This window comes from Pleurodeles waltl, chromosome 5, assembly GCF_031143425.1.
Source record: "Pleurodeles waltl isolate 20211129_DDA chromosome 5, aPleWal1.hap1.20221129, whole genome shotgun sequence".
Classification (NCBI taxonomy): Eukaryota; Metazoa; Chordata; class Amphibia; order Caudata; family Salamandridae; genus Pleurodeles; species Pleurodeles waltl.
In genome coordinates, this window is record NC_090444.1 from 747,395,675 (window position 1) to 747,413,189 (window position 17,515).

A 17,515-nucleotide genomic window follows, 5' to 3' on the forward strand; every position below is an offset into this window, starting at 1 on the left:
GTTACATACCAGTTGATATAGACATCCCCTAAACAAGAAAGTTTAACCAAAGAACCTAAAGATGCATATGGTGCCCCATCTCTAGCCAAGGCCATCAGGCTGGTCTTACATACACCTCTCATCCCCGAGCAGAGACGTATTGGTCTCACTGACCATCACGTGGCCCACATTGCCCTCACATTTGTAGCAAACTCTGAATGTTGAAGAAATATTTTTCTGTCAATTCTCAGGGTTTAGAAGACAGATTGAAAAACAATAAATTGGCATCATAATTGCACTTGAATGTGAGAATATCATGACCCATCTCTCCTGTATGGTAGTGCCTACCAAGTTTTACTAACTCAGACTGCCAAGTGCTCACCCATAGTAGCATTTCAAGTAAAGTCATTAACCAATCCCTCCTCAAAACAGCCAAAACCTTACATGATTTGAGTCATCAAAACTAGTCCAAGAGCCAGTTACCTGTTGCCCTCTCACTACAGGAGTGTTACAGTGAATAGAGTTCTGAATCATCTTAGCTCCCGGTTTCAATGTAGCTGGATCAGCTCCAAGCGATCCCTATTCCAATAGCAGTGTCACAAAGAGATGATGGACGTTCACAAAGGAATAGGATCTGTATGATGTGCACAAAGAAATTAATATCTCGACATGCCAACTGCATCACAACCAACTACTCACGCCCAATTACCTGCACAGTTAAAGCCGCACGCCACACGCAGAGCATTCTCTGTCTGCAGGAGGTGGGAGCGATCACTTTTCCCATCACCCTGTGTATAATATTTCCTACTGCAAACAAGCCCCCAAACATATGTGGTTTGCACAGAGCTAAATACTGGAGTTCAGTTATGAAGTTATTGTTAGTCATTGGAAGGACAGCATTCTCTCATACTCTCTTACGACTGAGACATTTAATCTACAATTTACTCAAGCCCTAGTTAAACCCTCAAACAAAGATTTTTTTTCATGAAAGTGTAAAAAACATCTAGTTGAGTTTTCACACATTTGTTCCACTTACTACCTTTAAGGTGAATAGCCGAGGGGTAGAAATAATTAGCCTTTCCTTCGCTTGCAGATGTTTCTGTGGCGTGTTTTCTATTTTCTCAATTTCACGAGAAGCAAAAACAAAACCACTTTATGCCTACCAGTGGACATATGTGGCCACAGCCCATGTCCTCCAGTGGTAGCGGACTCCTCTGTCGTGCATTTCCTGGCACTGATATCACATGTAGCACCAAAGCAGTCTAATGTTTATCATCTTGTATGTTATGATATGAGGATTTGAAGAGTGTGCTCATCACTGGCAGAGTATCCAGACACTGGAGTAGGTAAGTAGGCCGATTGGGCTCTGAGTTAAATAGCCAGGTCTTCAGTACCTTGTGGAATTTGAAAAAGGTGGAGAGGTCCTGATGTGGAAGGTAGTTCCAAGATTTGTTGGCGATTTAGGAAAAGGAGCGTACTCCTGACTTGCTCTTGTGGATGTGGGCTATTTGCGCAAGGTGGAATAAGGCATAGTGCAGTTGCATGGAGGGTTGGTGTAAGTTGAGGTAATGGTTGAAATAAGCAGGTCTGGCATGGTGGAGGGCTTTGTATGCACGGGTGAGCTATTTAAATGAGCATTGCTTATGGATTGGTTGCCATTGTAGCTCTATCTGAGGTGAGGGTGTGAATGATGCATTGTAGGGGATGCTGAGGATGAGTCTGGCAGCAGCATTCTAGGTGGTCTGGAGTCTTTGTATGGGTAGATTTGTGATGCTGGTGTAGAGTGCATTGCCGTAGTTTAGTCAGCTGGTGAGGATGGCCCGGGTGACCGTGCGTCTGGTGTTGGTGGGAAGCCAATGGAATATTTTGCAGAGCATAATTAGGATGAAGACGCAAGAAGGGGTGACAGCGTTCACCTGTGTGGCCATTGGAAGTCTGTCGTCCACAATGATGCAGAGGTTTTTGCCGTGGTCGGTGGGGGTGGGCATAGGTCCCAGGTCTGTTGGCTACCAGAAGGAGTCCCAGGGAGAACTCTTATTCCCAAAAATCAGGACTCCAGTTCTATCTGCGTTGAGCTTCAGGCAGTACTGTTTCATCCAGTTCTTTTTAGTAAAGTATTTTATTGATTTTTGCTTTAAACAACACACAAAGAACATTACAAACAACTTTCCCCTTTCTCTCCCCTCTACCTCCTGCCCCACCCCATCAGGTTGCCAGTAATCCAAATATTCAGTCATCACAAGTCTAACCTTTCCATACTTTGTTGAATATCTTAGGGCATCCTCTACTTTTATATTTTGACTTTTCCTGAATGTAACTCACATCCATCGAACTTTTCCAGACTTTTCTTCGTCGGGCTCCAGCTATTCCCCATTTGCGTGTTATCTTTCTCTTGGCCAGCAAAATCACCAACTTAATAAGTATTTGTTGATAGGAGCTGGCATCAGAATCTATCGAAATTCCCAGTAGAGCCAATGGTGGAGTTGGTACTATCTCCACGCCTTTGTGTGTTTCTAGATTAAAATGTACCTTTTCCCCAAATAATTTCAAGCCTGGGCAATCCCAAAGGGTATGAAAGAAGTTCCACATTCTCGCAAACAGGAGGAGTCAGGTATTTTCCCAATATTATGTAGGTGTACTCTAGTATAATAAATTCTGTATATAATTTTTAATTGTATTAGTTTATAATAGGCTTTAATCACTACAAATTTGGGGAATTGTAATGCTTCAATCCAATCATCATCCTCGATTTCACCAATATCAGACTGCAGTTTGCTTCTAAGGGCTTCTGTGTGTTCAGCATAAGAGTCTGGCATGTAAGCAAAATCACTTTCTTTTCTAGCGATCCATCCAACAACCTGTCTTCTAGCGGGGATAACTCCATAGTTTCGTCCCCAGCTGCAATCTGTGTTTTCAAGGCCATGCGCAGTTGTAGGCACTGACATATTTGGGAAGGCTGCATTTGATATTCAGTTTAAAGATGCATGATGCCATTCCATTGGTGTCCCATACGTCTGCTAGAATATTTATCCCTATTAAATCCCATTATCTAAACCCTTTCAATGTCACAACTTCTTGTAGCCTCGTAGCCAACAATAGTAGGAGCCCTGGAGTCAATCGACCTTTCCATCCCATCACCCCGTGCAGTTCATGCCACAAGTCCACTGATCACCTCGTGGCTGGGGGGCATCCTTACTCAATTTCCCATATGGAGAATATGGAGGTAACTCCTTTTTCCCATCATTTCCCTATCCATTCAGAACTTTGGGTACAAAGGCCCAATCATTAATTATAGCTAAATATGTTGCTTCGAAGTATCTTTTAATATTAGGACAAGCTATCCCGCCATCATTTCAGAACGCTGTAATTTAGTGAGTGCTATTCTCATGGGTCCCCTCTGCCAGAGGAGTGTCCGCAATAGTGTGTCTACCTTGTGAAAAAAAATGTTTAGGTAATCTAAAAGGAGTATTTTTTAATGTAGAAAGGAATTTAGAGAGCACCTCCATTTTAAATACTGCCTCTCTTGCCAGCAGGGAGAGGGGCAGGCCCTCTAATATTTTAGATCTTTCTCTATGTTCTGTAACAAGGGAGCAAGATCATCTTCATAGTGCATAATTGTAGACTTCAATATCTAGAGTCCCAAGTATTTAAAGTGTGACCATTAAATTTGTAGTGGCAGCGGGAGAGCCTGCTTCACCTCCCAAACTTAAAGATTTATCCCGGTTACTATGCAATCAGGAGAGTTACCCAAATATCTCAAATATTTTCCCAGCTCTGTGTAAAGTTTTATTTGGGTCTTCCAAATAGAATGACACATCATCTGCATATAAGAATATATGTTCTTCCCATGATGAATCTCACCTCCAGCCTTCAATTTGTGCATCGCATCTCACCCATTCCGCCAATGGTTCTATTGTGACTGCAAACAATAACGGCGATAGTGGGCATCCCTGACATGTTCCCTTCTCTATCGGGAATATGTTTGAGAGAGCACTATTTACTTTCACTCTCGCTTGAGATGGGGTGTATAATAATTGGATCCATTTCAAACAATAAGGTTGAAAGCCCATTTTCAACGGCATTGCAAACATATAGGGCCACTCCAATGAACCAAATGCTTTATGAGTAACTAAGGAGGCCACTGCCAACGGCACATGCAGCCCTGCAGCTGCCGACATGTTATTATACAATATTCTAAGATTGAAACGTGTAGAACAATGTGGCATAAAGCTGTTTTAATCGGGATGAATCAAGTCCAGAATTAATTTCCTCATTCTATTTGTCAGTGCCTTTGCCAGTATCCTAGCCTCCACATTCAGTAATGATATGGGCCTATAAGAGTCCCATTTATCCACCGGTTTCTCAGGCTTTAAAATAGGGACTACCATCGCTGTCCATATATCCCCAGGCAGCTCCCATTTCTCATAAGCCTTAAGGAACATCTCATGAAGAGGAGGTACAACTCTTATGTCCATATGTCGAACAACTTCCAATGGTAACCCATTAGTACCTGGGGTTTTCCCAGATTGCAACTGTAAATGCACTGTTCCTCCCTCCTCTTCTGTTAGATTTGGCTCTAATTCTAATGCTTTCATCCTCTTCTATGTTCTGCAGGGACAATCTCTCACAAAGTCCTGTAATTCGGATCTTTTCCTAGCTATGAGTTCCTGTATAAAACTCCTGCATTAACCTGCGAAAGTCTCTTCTATGTGCTCACTAGTTTGTACCTTAGACCCCTGAGGGTTTACCAATGTTGTGACATGTGACCTCGCTGTCTCGCTAGTAGCCAACCATGCAAGTAGCTCCCCCACTTTATCACCCCTTTCATATATTCTTCTTTGGCATGCTTGGTGCAACAATTGAACCTAATTTAGTACAACCATCTTACATTCTCCTCTCTTCATTTATAATTGTCCAGTTATGGCCTCTGTTTGTGAGTGGGCCTAGCTTTCTTCTAGTCATCTTATCTACCTATCCAAATCCTTGCATTCTTTTTCTCTCTTCCTTTTAACTGCCACCTCCCTGCTATTCTCTCCTCTGTTAATGTCACTTTATATGCCAACTATATCACCACCTGATCCTGGACCATCTCTCGATTTTCCTCAAAATAATTATCTGTGACTTTGTTCAGTCTCGCTACCTCCTTAGGTGAGGTTAGACTTCATATCCCCATTACCCGATCTTAGGAGGGGAGTGGTTTGAGATACTCTATGCTTTAAATAGTGCATCTACACATCTATGAATTGTCAATGCAGGCATAAACATAGAGGTTATCCGAAAATGTGTACTGTGAGTCCCTGAAAAATAAGAGTAAGCCTAATCTTGAGGGATGTTGAGAGCGCCACATGTCCACAATTCCCAAAGCCTGAGTGAATCCACTCAATTCCCCCTTGTGGGTGATTTGTACCTGTTTGATGTATGTCCTGTCTATGGAAGGGTCCATTACCATATTGAAACCCCCCCCCCCCCACCGTATAGTCAGGACCTGTGGGATCTCAATCATCACTCTACTCAGCATTTGTAGTGTATCGGTTTGAAGTCCTGTACGGACATATACATCAAGTGCCAGTAGTTCTCCCTCCCAGCGACCCACAAGTACTACATACCGCCCACAAAGTATCTCTCCTCAATCTATTCAGTTAAAAAAAGAGTGGGTTCCAAGCTATAATAGCCACTCTCCTAGATAACTAGCACGACCAAACACTTTGTATTTCCCTATATTTAATATAGGTGCATCCATACAACACATATGTGTTTCCTGGAGAAACACCAGGTCTGCTCATAATGCAACAGGGCTTTATGTACCAAACCGCTCTTAATTTTATGTCCCAGCCCGCTTACATTCCATGACAATATTGTTATATCATTAGCAGTCATGTGAAGATAGTACCATTTTGTTTTCCCCAATATGTCCATAACATATGCTCTGACTCCCTTGATCCCTGTTCCCCATCCCCAAAGCAAACTAGAAACCACTCCTCCAAATCCCCTCCCACCCTACCTTACCGCACCCGAGACATCCAACTAGCCGCTCCTCCAATTAGTGGTACATCACTCGCCCCTCTAGCAAACAAGAATAAAATTAAAATTCAGAACACTAAAATGGAATTGTCCTGACATTGGAGGCAGCATGGCGAAGACTGCAAAGGGAAACGTTTTCATCCCTGAGATGGAAAAATCATTATGTTTGCAACACTGATCGCGATTATTTCACCTGAGGTCATTGGTGGCAGTGTCTCTGTCTCGGAGGAGACGGACTTTGATCCTTCTTTCTCTGAATCATCTGTTTCTTCCCAGAGAACACCCCACCTCATATCCCCAGCCAATTCCTGCTAGTGATGTAGAGCTTCCACCACCTTTGCCCTTTCAGATTCCACCTGATCTCACGAGGGTTTCTACATTGCTTACGAGGTCTATGCCTATTCTTGGCTTCAGTCTGCCAGATTCTTGCGATCTTCACACATAAGGGTTGACATCTATTGCAACTGTTTCAATTTTCCATTCAAGAGTTTCCTTAATATCCACCAATATTACTGCTGTGTGTGATTTTAATCCCTTATCAGCAATACCTAGCGGTGGTGTGGGTGAATTCTGTCTGTCTCCCATCCCAGCCTCTCCACGCGGTTGTTGCATGATTTTAGGGTGTACCATCTTGAACGTTTCCATCCTCACTTTGTGGGAAATGTTTATAAGTGGCCAGAGCGATGTTGTTCCAGGTCTGTAACAGACACCACTACCACTTGACTTTGACAAAGATAGTGCCCCTTAAATAAAGCCTTCCCTTCTCCTTTACAGATCTCAGTGTGATAGGCAGCTTGTTCACTGTTCCCAGTGCCTCTTATATCCTATTGCAAAGCTGTAGAAGGACTCGGGGACATCTCAGGGACAGCATGTCACTAGGCAGTCCACCATTCTCCAAGTGAACCCATTATTTACATATGTCATATGGGTTGTATAGAGTAAGGTTCCAAACAAGCACTGCCCTCTTAGGGGTATTTGCTCACATTTAAGTCTATCGGTCTCACGCAGCCTCCTATATCCTATTTCTGCCTGCCTTATAATGAGGCTAATAATTTAATTTCCCTTGAAGTTCAGCTCGTATAATTGGGCCTAGGAAACAGCTCAGTCAAATACAAGGAACTCAAAGTCCCCATGCCCTAATACAGAAGCAGGTGCCAGCCTCTTCCTTCACAATGAGATCAGCATCCCATCTGGGCAAAAACCTTTAATGCTTCATGTCCCAAGAAGTTGACAGGCTTGCCTTGAGCTCCTGTGCAAGTTATTTAAATAAAGCTCCCCGGACCTCTAACAAGCCCACCCGCTCCATGGTGCCTATAAATCATCCCATGCAGCGCCCAGTCAAGTCATGACCCAGATATCCCCAGGCAATGACACCACTGCACATACCTTCTGTGGGGGGCCCCCGCCCAGGCTTAATTTGTGGCTGGTAAGTTCCTCCACCCCAGCACAGCTGATGAGGGAGAAGCGGATTGCATCTCCCATGTGCCCTGATGTATGTGGAACCGCAATGTCTCTGAAGCTCCGCTCTCCCCCGCTGTATGCAGTGGGGCCATAAGGGGCTAGCAGTCGATCCCATGGGCTCCCACTCTGGTACCAGTCTGGGCTAATGGGGACCCGTCAATAGCTACTCACCTGCAACATCCTGGTGTCACTGGCCACACGCGGCTTCCCATTGTCTGCAGGAGCCGCGTCGTCTTTTTAACAAACCAAGGTTGCGGCGGTGATGTTTAATCCCACTCCTCATCCACACATATTGGGGCCTCTACCTCCACTTTAAAGGGCCAGGGGTCTCTCTCTCACCTGAAGCCCCACAATTCCATCCCAGGGGGATCATTTGCAGGATAATTTCCCCTCTCAGCAACGTGGCATGCTGAACCTCTGCGACTATGCAGCAGCCACCATGCTCCACAGACCCCTGTTTCATCCAGTTTGCTACACTAGACATTCAGGTGTTGAAATAGGTTCTGGTGGTGTGGATGTTGTCTGTGAGGGGGAGGATGAGCTGGGTGTCATCTGCATAGGACACAATGTTGATTCTGTGGGATCTTATGATGTGGACGAGTGGTGCCATGTAAAGGGTAGGGCTCAGCGATGATCCTTGAGGTACACCGCAGATGAGCTTCTTGAGTTTGGAGGTGTTACGCGGGAGCCTCATTCACTGGGTCCTGTCAGAGAGAAAGGAGGCCAGCCATCTCAGGGTGGGATCATGTATTCCAGAGTTGTGGAGTCCAGTGATGCAGGTGCTGTGGAAAATGGTGTCGAAGGCTGCAGAGAGGTCAAGTAGTTTGAGTGCAGAGGTTTTTTCCTTTGTTCCCGATGGTCTAGACGTCATCAGTTGCTGTGATGAGTAGTTTCCATGCTGTGGTTATTGTGGCATCCAGACTGCAAGATGTCCAGTAGGTTGTGGTGTTCAAGATGGCTGGAGAGTTATCTGCGTATAGTTTTTTCCACAACTTTGAATGGGAAGGACAGGAGTGAGATGGGTCTGTAGTTGCTGAGCTATTTTGGGCCTCCTGGTTTTTTTTCAGGAAAGCTGTGAGGAAGGTCTCACTTTGAATGAAGGTGTTGATGATGGTGGTGGTGAGGTGGGAGCTGATCATTGTTCCTCCTATGTTGAAGATATGGTGGGGGCAGGGGTCAGTGGGGGCCCCAGAGTGGATTGTTCTCATGATTTTGGCTTTGTCTTCCGGGGAGAGGGGTTTCCACTTTGTGATCTGGTGGCCCGATTTGGCAGTGGTGGGCAGCTAGTCAGTGAATTCTTGTGTCTTGTGTTGGAGGGGTCAAACTAGCTATAGATGTTGAGGATTTTGTTGTAGAAAAAAATCAGAGAGGTTGTTGCAGAGGTCTTTTAAAGAGGTGATTGAGTTGGTAGTGGCTGTGGGATTGGAGAATTCTTCGATGATGTTGAAGAGCTCTTGCAGTTGCTGGAGCTGTTTTCCAGTCTGAGAGATAGGGCTGTTTTTCTTGCCTTGTTGAGATGGATGTGGTATTTCATGAGCGCGGACGTGTGTTTCTTGTGGTGGGGTCCAGACGGCTTCCTCATTTTCTCTCCAGGTGCTTGCAGAGTCATTCGGAGTTTCTAAGGTCTTCGGTGTACCAGCTGGCTCGTGTATAGGTTGTAGAGTGTATGATGTTCTTCAGGGGGGCTAGGGTGCCTGAGATAGTAGTTATCCAGTTCTTGAAGGTTTTGATGTCAGTTTGCAGGTCGCCAATGAGGTGTGGTTGGTGAACAGTAAGGGTGTTGGTCCAGTCTGTGTCCTTTAGCCTGTTCTATCTATGTCTGAGGTTGTAGGTAGTCTTGGCAGAGGGGGTTTGGGGTTCATTGATGAACAAGTGGACAATGGAGTAGTTTGCCCATGAGAGTGGAGTGAGGTTGCTTAACTTGACTTTTACTGCTGGCTGTGAATATGGGGTCAAGGGTGTGCCCTGCATTGAGGGTTGAGCCCTGGACAATCTGGGTGAGCCCTAGGATCTTGAGGCTCTTGAGTAGGGCTGTGGAGGAGGGATCTTTCCAGTCGAGATGGAAGTTGAAGTTGCAGAGTAAGATGCATGAGCTGATGGTGAAATGGGTGATAAAGTCTGTCAGGAGATTGTTGAAGGTGGTGTGTGGTCCGGGTGGTCGGTAAGCTAGGGTGCTTTGATGCCGGTGTTACTGGCTGTCTAAAGTCAGAAGCGCATGGGTTCCAAGAAGGTCATGTCCTCATCAGTGGAGGTGGTGCAGGTGATGGAGTCCTTATGCATAACGGTGAGTATTCCTCTTGGTTTGCTTGGTCTTTCCTGGTGGGAGAACTTGTAGCCAGTGAGAATGGCTGTGGCAATGGTGAGGGCTGATGTGGGGTTTGGCCAGGTCTCTGTCAGGAAGAAGATGTCCAGTGAATATGTCTTAATGGTGTTCCGGATCTCGATGGCGTGTTTGCTGAGAGATCTGGTGTTGAGGAGCATGCATGCCAGACCAGGTGAGGTATTGTAGGGATCGGTATTGGTGCAGGTGATACGCCCAGCCCTAAGATTATTATGGTATGGTAGGTTACACTAGACACTCTTTTACTGTATCATCTTCACCATTTTATTTGACGCAGAACTGCTGACACTGGTTAGAGCTTGATCATTGGAGGCTAGTGGCAGATCCATGTGCGAACCACTGATAGTGTGAGGATGCAAATCTTTTTAGACCAAATCATACTGATGCACTAGCAGATTCCCTGTTCTTCTTTCAACCACTGGCATCTCTATGCCACGACTTCCATAGCACTACTAATTCTAAGAAGAATGTGATTACCTGTTGTTCATGGCTAAAGGAGAGCAGAGCTGGAAGACCTCTTCACTATGTTTGTTGTGCTCATGTTTGATCTGGTCACAACTAATAGCCATATAGGTGTTGCTAATAAAACAAAATGTTGGTTTCTTGCTAGATTAGTGAACCCAGTAAAGAAAGCTAAATCCTTAGAAAGCAAACAGTCAGTGCACCTTAGAGTTGTGGACCATCAACACTTTCATTACTTACTCTTGGATTCCCACTCCAAGTTCTTGAATCTTCTTCTCAATGACAGTTTCAACTTCGCTTTTTTCAACTGAATACTCCACAAAGAAAGCTTCTAAAATAAAGGCTACAAAAATGCTGGGCAAAAAAGCAAAAACAGACATTAATGAAAATGTTAGACAATATTATGCACACATTACAACCAATGATACAATTGTGATGGTGCTTGCAACACCAGATTGCACAATGTGTACAGTACACACAATTTAACTGCTTATGCTAGCAGTTTAGTTTAGAGCATTGTGGGTGTACAAGAATACACCTCAAGTATCATTTCTCACCTCCTTTTAGATAAAGAGGCTTATTTAGAGTTTGGCAGGCAGTACTCTCCATCAAAACGTTGCAGAACTCCCAGCAGATTTAATTAGACTACCACTGAGTATATTATGGTGTACTGTAGTCTGGTGGATGAGACAACTTGGATGTTTTTGACTGAGTATCCCTGAGTACCCTGTCCACCAAACTCTAGATAAGGCCCACAGTCTCCTAGGAGCATCAATAGAGCCATTTGAAGAGATGGTGTACCACAAACTAAACGTTCATGAAAAATATAAAAATTTTGAAGATTATAAGGCAATGTGCAGCATGGAGCAGTTTTTGAACTATAATTGGAATCCACTTGTGTCATATGACATTAGGGGGATCAGGGCAGTTATTCCCAGTTAGTTTCTTCATTGTCTTTATGGTCGATCAATCAATAAATGTTAGGTTTGCAATCAAATTTAGTACGTCATTTGACTTTCCTTCCCTGCACACCTGACAGCTCATTCCATTGTTCACATATGCTGAAGACACAGTCATCTTAGATATAACTAACATTGGCCAACCTCTGGCAAAGGAACCAGTCATGATAATTAACATGTTCCTTTAAACTTAATTTAGGTCAATACGTGGAGGCAGGTCCTGCCACTTTCCCAAGCTGTTCCAGCTTATACCGTCAGAAGGAATTAGATTTACTCCCACCGGATCTAGAAGAACCTAAAGCTCTGTTCATTCTTTTGCAAGTATCCTACATTAAAGGGCACCCTACACTTTATCACTCTATTCTTTTCTACAGGAACAACAAGCATTTAGGTTTGGAGGTTGAGAGGGCTTTGATCAACAGAAATCTTGAAGATTGTATTCTACGTTATGTCTTCATCTTTGGATAAATCGGATTTGAAAACGGGAAAGAACATACTCACTAGCAGTTAAATGGGTTGGCAATGACTGCCAAATGTATGACGATGGGAAGAGTGGAGGATCCTCAACATTGCCTATTTTCTTGACCTGATCATGAAAGTAAGAAATTATATGGAATCCTGAGGAAGGTCCTTCTCATTTGCCCTCTTCCTAAGGTGATCTATTAGGGAATTTGCAGACAAAAAGGTGTTTGATTTGTTATAGAAAAGTGGTAGGTGCATTTTACTGTGCGATATTTGCAATTTTGTGAGCTAAATATTTGAATTATTATTTGACATATGTAAGCAAATATTCAGATGAAGAAAAAAACTTTAATATTAACCAAAACACTTTTATTAATATAATCAGTGGCATTCTGTTTTGCGATGTTGTTTGAGGATTATGCTTCTAATTTGAATGATAAGACCAGTTCAGTACATCACACCTCTCTTGAGCAGCATGAGTTGCACAAAATATAATGCAATCAAAAATCCAAAGACAGGGGCACTACCATAAGCAGCACTATTTATCTGTTTGTGTGCCAGAAACCACTTTGTGCGAGAAATTACCATAATTTGCCAGAAATCATTTAGTGATAGAAATCGCCAGCATGGTTTGCTTCCTCAAGGACAAATTACTTCAATTATGTAACTTAGTATATCGTAAAGGCACTTCCAAGTCGCATGCAGTGATTATGTCACTATAAATGAATCCAAAATGTGTGAAACAAGTCCATTCTGCAGGATTGATGTCACACCCTTTGGAGATGCTTCCTTCCTTTCCTGATAGCTGAGAATGATTAACCCTGGTTTGTGACAGCACTGCTGTGGGCCCAGTATCTTGTTTGTTCGTGATTGAGGTGGCCGACAAATACATAAACAGTGATTTCTTCCAGCCACATACCCTGGGCTGTTGAACGAGGGCAGGTAGATCTACCTTGCAAATTCCCTTACAAGTTTGAACTGAGCAAAATAGGTGGGATGTTGCTGTGCTCCCTAAATTCGTTGCACCCTAAACAGGTAATATTGAAATTAAGTAGCTGTGAACGCTGTGGAAAACCTGTATCCCTGAGAGGTAGGAATGTTCTGAAGGTGTGGTACGGGTATCCTGAAACTGAACTTGAGAACAGAAGATAACCTGCAACGGAGTACCCAGATGCGAGCGTTTGAAGTTTCGGCCATACCTATGGAAATCCTCATAGATACACTGTATAGTGGTTTGAATCTGGAGTATTTGTTTGGAGCAACACGAAAGGATGAAACAGCAGCTGGTAAAGAAAGTGCACAGATTACCCTCTAGCAGCGGGATCCTAATTCACTTCCTATGTGCTCCCTTGTTTATGCATGCAATTGCACTGTTCTGCCTGTGTTTACAGCTGAATAAACAGTTATTTAAAAATAAGAGATTAATCACTAGTCAGAAGCACATTGTGTGGGATTTCATCTGACTCCAGAGGAACTGAGACTGTTCTCGTAGCTATTCTTCTTGACTCTCGAATGGTGGCTGAGTAGATCTACGAAATTGTATTTTACTTCTGCTTTAGCTTATACTTTCAAATGCACTGTTCTTTTGCGCAAACTTCATTGAGGCTTCTTTTTTTTTTTTTTTGTTTTTTTTTTTTTAATCTTGCTGCCACCAGACATGTTTATTTCTATCAGCAATGTAATACAAATGTCCTTCTGTTGCAATCCTCAATCATGTCTTAAAGTTTCACATACTACACCAACAAATGAGATTCAAAGGTGATCTGAAGGTGTCTGTTCCTAAATAGCAAACGTATCTATTAATTATTGGATGACTTGAAACCGTATACAGCTTTATGTAAAAATCCAGATCAATGTACTGGGACTGGAGAGGAGTGGGTTCCAGATTCCTCGAGCTCAAAAGTGTCTTGTGATAGGATTCCTGTTTAACAAAGGGCGAATCTAATCATTGAGAACATCGAAAAGGGGCACAAATTATCTGAAACTGAAGACGTTTGATGTTTCCCTGAAAATGTAACCTGCTCAGGAAGGACAGTACCTTCAGAGGCCTCACAACATTTGAGAATTCTATGTCAGGACCGGAGGCTCCGATTATGCTTTCTCTTTCTTTACTTACTTAAACAGCAGCCAATGAAATACAAGTAACAGAAAAAACTACAATACCCAGGACACCTAATATCCTGTCACATGGTCCAATCACCATCCATGTCCTTGCTATAAGTCCTTTGACCTATGAAGTCACTTCCTCTTTCTTTGCTGCTTCGCAGCAGATAACTACATGATTCTTTTCTCTCTGACATTATCGATGTTTTATGTATGTTATTGCTTGTATTTGTGTTTCTGAAGCATCGCGATTCAGCGCGCAATTACTGTTGTAATTTAAGCGCTCTCGCGCTTCGTTTTATGGGCGTTTTGCCGAAATTTAGCCCGATTTCATTGTGGAGTGGGAGCAGGAGCTGGACTGCCCTCGAGCAGTCTGTTTTCCATGTTTAGCGCGCACACGCGTGCGCACGCATTTCGAGCCGATTTCTTTCTGTTTAAGAAATCGATCGACTCGTGTGTGCTGCGTGCTCGTCTGGCTCTCCTTTTTCCCCACTGACAAATTGCTCCTGACGCCCAGCAGCCTGATAGCTGACTGGGTTGTAAAATAAGTACCAGGCTTCTGCCTAGAGTGTCTTTCAGGTCGCTCCCTCCACACTTTATTTGAAGGGCTCCTTTATTTCCTGACCTGATTTTGGGGCTTTTTGGCACTCCCTCACTTGGTATCTGCAAACAAATAGTATTAAATAATTTCTTTAAACAAAATTATTACTACTCACCACATCATGGCTCAATGGGATGAACATGAAGCTGAATACTACCCAGAGGAGCTGGGCAATCAACTTGAAGTTGATCTGGTGGAAGCCCTTGATACCAGGGTCCAACAATCTGTCAATGATGCTCTAGTGAGAGCTTTAGGCCCATTCTCTGGGCAAATATTTGATCTCGCTCAATCACAAGCTTGGTCTCAGAGACAACCAGAGCCAAAAAAGGTAAAAGATAAGGCAAAAAATCTGGAACCAGGTGCAGAGGTCAGTGCTATCCACGCGGACGCTTTTGAGAAACTGCGGAAAAAACGCAGTGGTGAACATAATTATAGTTCGAAAAAAGGAACTCCCCTTTCTACCTCTTCCTCTGATAAGTCCTCCTCTTCAGACGACTCGGATGACTCTGACGAACCGGTTCAGAGTAAGAAAAGCAAGAAAATGCCCCCCACGTCCCAAGTCCTGGACTTTGACCCTACAGAAATTATTCACCCTAGATCTTCTAATTGGCTTCCCCCTCCTGAAGTAGCACAGTATGTCCAATCCAACTTACGTAAAAGTTTTGATAAAGAGGTTAGATCGCGTCTGAAAGCTGAGTGTCCCAGACCTGATCTGGAGGATAAAGTTTCTGAGACTCCAGAGATAGACCCCACTATGGTCACTTTTATGAAGAAGTTCGCTAAGGACCCTAAAAAAAGATTTAGACCGGTCATGGCGTAGCTGCCAAGACAAACTACTGGACTTGTCCGGACCTTTGACTAAGATCCTGGAACTGGCATATATAGCCAAGGAATCTGGTACCCCGGTGGACACCGATGTCCATATCGGGTGGGCACAAAGAGCGGTGTGTCTGTTAGGAAATTCCAACTGTGCCATTTCGGCAGAACGAAGGAAATCAGTGCTTATGCGCATTGATCCCAAGCTATCGGATCTGGCATCCTCAGAGGCAGGACCTTCGGCTGAAGGACTACTCTTTGGATCCTCATTCATCAAGGACTTAGCAAAGTTCTGCTCCACTTTTTCTTCCCTTGACAAAGCACAAATGTCACTCAAGAAAGTTTTCAGGTGAGGCCTTTTTGGCAGGGCCGGTCGTTTCGGAGGACGTATATCCGGCCGCAGCTCCTTTAACAGTCCCCAAAACTACTATCCTAGAGGCAGGGGTGGTTGGTACGGAGAACAGGATTCCACCTTCTACCCCACCAGACACAGAGGTGGTCGTCCCCGCTTCCACAAAGGCCATCGCAGGGGGCAGCAAGGAGCCATCCAAGATTCTAGTTTCACAGGTGAGCATTATTCATTATTCTCAGGTCAAACTTGGGGGCAGAATTGCATCTTGCTTAATAAATTGGAAACGGATATCCAGAGATCCTTGGATTCTTCAAACAGTAGAGGGTTTTCGTCTAGAGTTTGTCAGTACCCCCAAACAACTCTTCCCTCCTTTACAAATGTGTTTTTCCCAAACAAATCAAGATTTTATAGACAAAGAAGTTCAAGCTCTCTTAGACAAAGGAGCCGTACAATTTGCCTCCCCTCACCCTTTCGGCTTCCTCAGTCCTATTTTTGTAGTAGACAAAAAGGGAGGAGGTCATCGTCTAGTCTTGAATCGAAAAGATTTCACCCAGTGGATACTATACAGACACTTCAAGATGGAGGGTATCCACATGCTAAGAGACATCCTGTTAGAAGGGGATTGGATGGTGCGTCTGGATCTAAAAGATGCCTATCTTTCAATTCCAATATTTCCTCCGCACCAGAGGTTTCTGCAATTTCAATGGAAGGGTCAATGCCTAGAATTCCTTGCTCTCCCATTCGGTCTATCGTCAGCCCCTTGGTGCTTCACAAAGTTACTGAGACCAGTGATGGAATATCTCAGAACCAAAGGAGTCAGATTGATTATATATCTGAACGATATCCTACTGATGGCTCAGTCCCCTCAAGTCCTAATCTTGCACTTGGATTGGACCATCAGTCTCCTACAAGATCTAGGTTTCCTGATCAATGTACAGAAGTCGTCGTTGAAACCTTCTCAGATAGTAGAGTTTCTGGGATTCCAGGTAAATTCCATTTTATGCCAACTTCTTCTTCCCTCTCAGAAGATTCGCAACATCAAGAGGGAATTGAGATTAGTCTTGACATCCCAGACTGTATCATTGAGGACCATAGCCAGGGTAGTGGGCTTATTAGCTTCATCTATTCAGGCGATTTTCCCTGCTCCTCTGCATTATCGGGCACTTCAGAGGCTCAAAATCAGACACTTACAACAGAGTCTGAGCTACTCAGAACAAATTCCGTTGACTACCGAAGTGAGATCGGAAATTCAATGGTGGCTTCATCAGATGGAAGCATGGAATGGCAGAGCGATCTTCGGCTCTCGCCCGGAAGTAGTGATAGAATCCGATGCCAGCAGATGGGGATGGGGAGCTCATTGCAAACCCCTAGTGACGGGGGGCAGATGGTCAGAATGGGAACAGTCCCTTCACATCAATTGCTTGGAGCTTCTAGCGGGATCTTTTGCTATAAAGAGCCTCTCTCCGCAGAAAACAGATTGTTGCATACTACTACGGATGGACAATATATCAGCAGTGAGGTATGTCAACAAGTTGGGAGGCACAAAGTCCAGAATTTTGGCGGAGATTGCCAAAGATCTCTGGCATTTTTGCCTAACTCAACGTTTAGTGGTCATAGCGGAATATCTTCCTGGAGACCAGAATGTCATAGCGGATTGGAACTCCAGGTACCTATCAGATTCTAGCGACTGGATGTTGGACCCTCTGATTTTTGCCCAGATTGCTCATGAATGGGGCAATTGCGAAGTGGACCTTTTTGCCTCTCGCCTCAATTGCCAGATTCAACATTTTTACAGTTGGCGTCCAGACCCTTGTGCTCTAAAGACAGATGCTTTTCTGCAGGACTGGTCCCAGTTTCGAGGTTATGCGTTTCCTCCGTTTCTGATGATTGCCAGGGTCCTGGCTCAAGTGCGGAGACAGAAAACAGAGATTGTTCTGGTGACTCCGTTCTGGAGAGCA

General features: G+C 44.0%; 1 protein-coding gene across 1 annotated transcript in view; it reads right to left on the reverse strand.

The window, feature by feature from the left end:
- Window positions 1-17,515, reverse strand: part of LOC138296005 (two pore calcium channel protein 1-like) — a 538,306-nt gene that overhangs the window by 50,030 nt on the left and 470,761 nt on the right. The window contains exon 17 of the mRNA XM_069234709.1: window positions 10,505-10,618. Within this exon, the coding sequence (XP_069090810.1) occupies window positions 10,505-10,618 (114 nt within the window). The remainder of the gene's footprint in view (window positions 1-10,504; window positions 10,619-17,515) is intronic.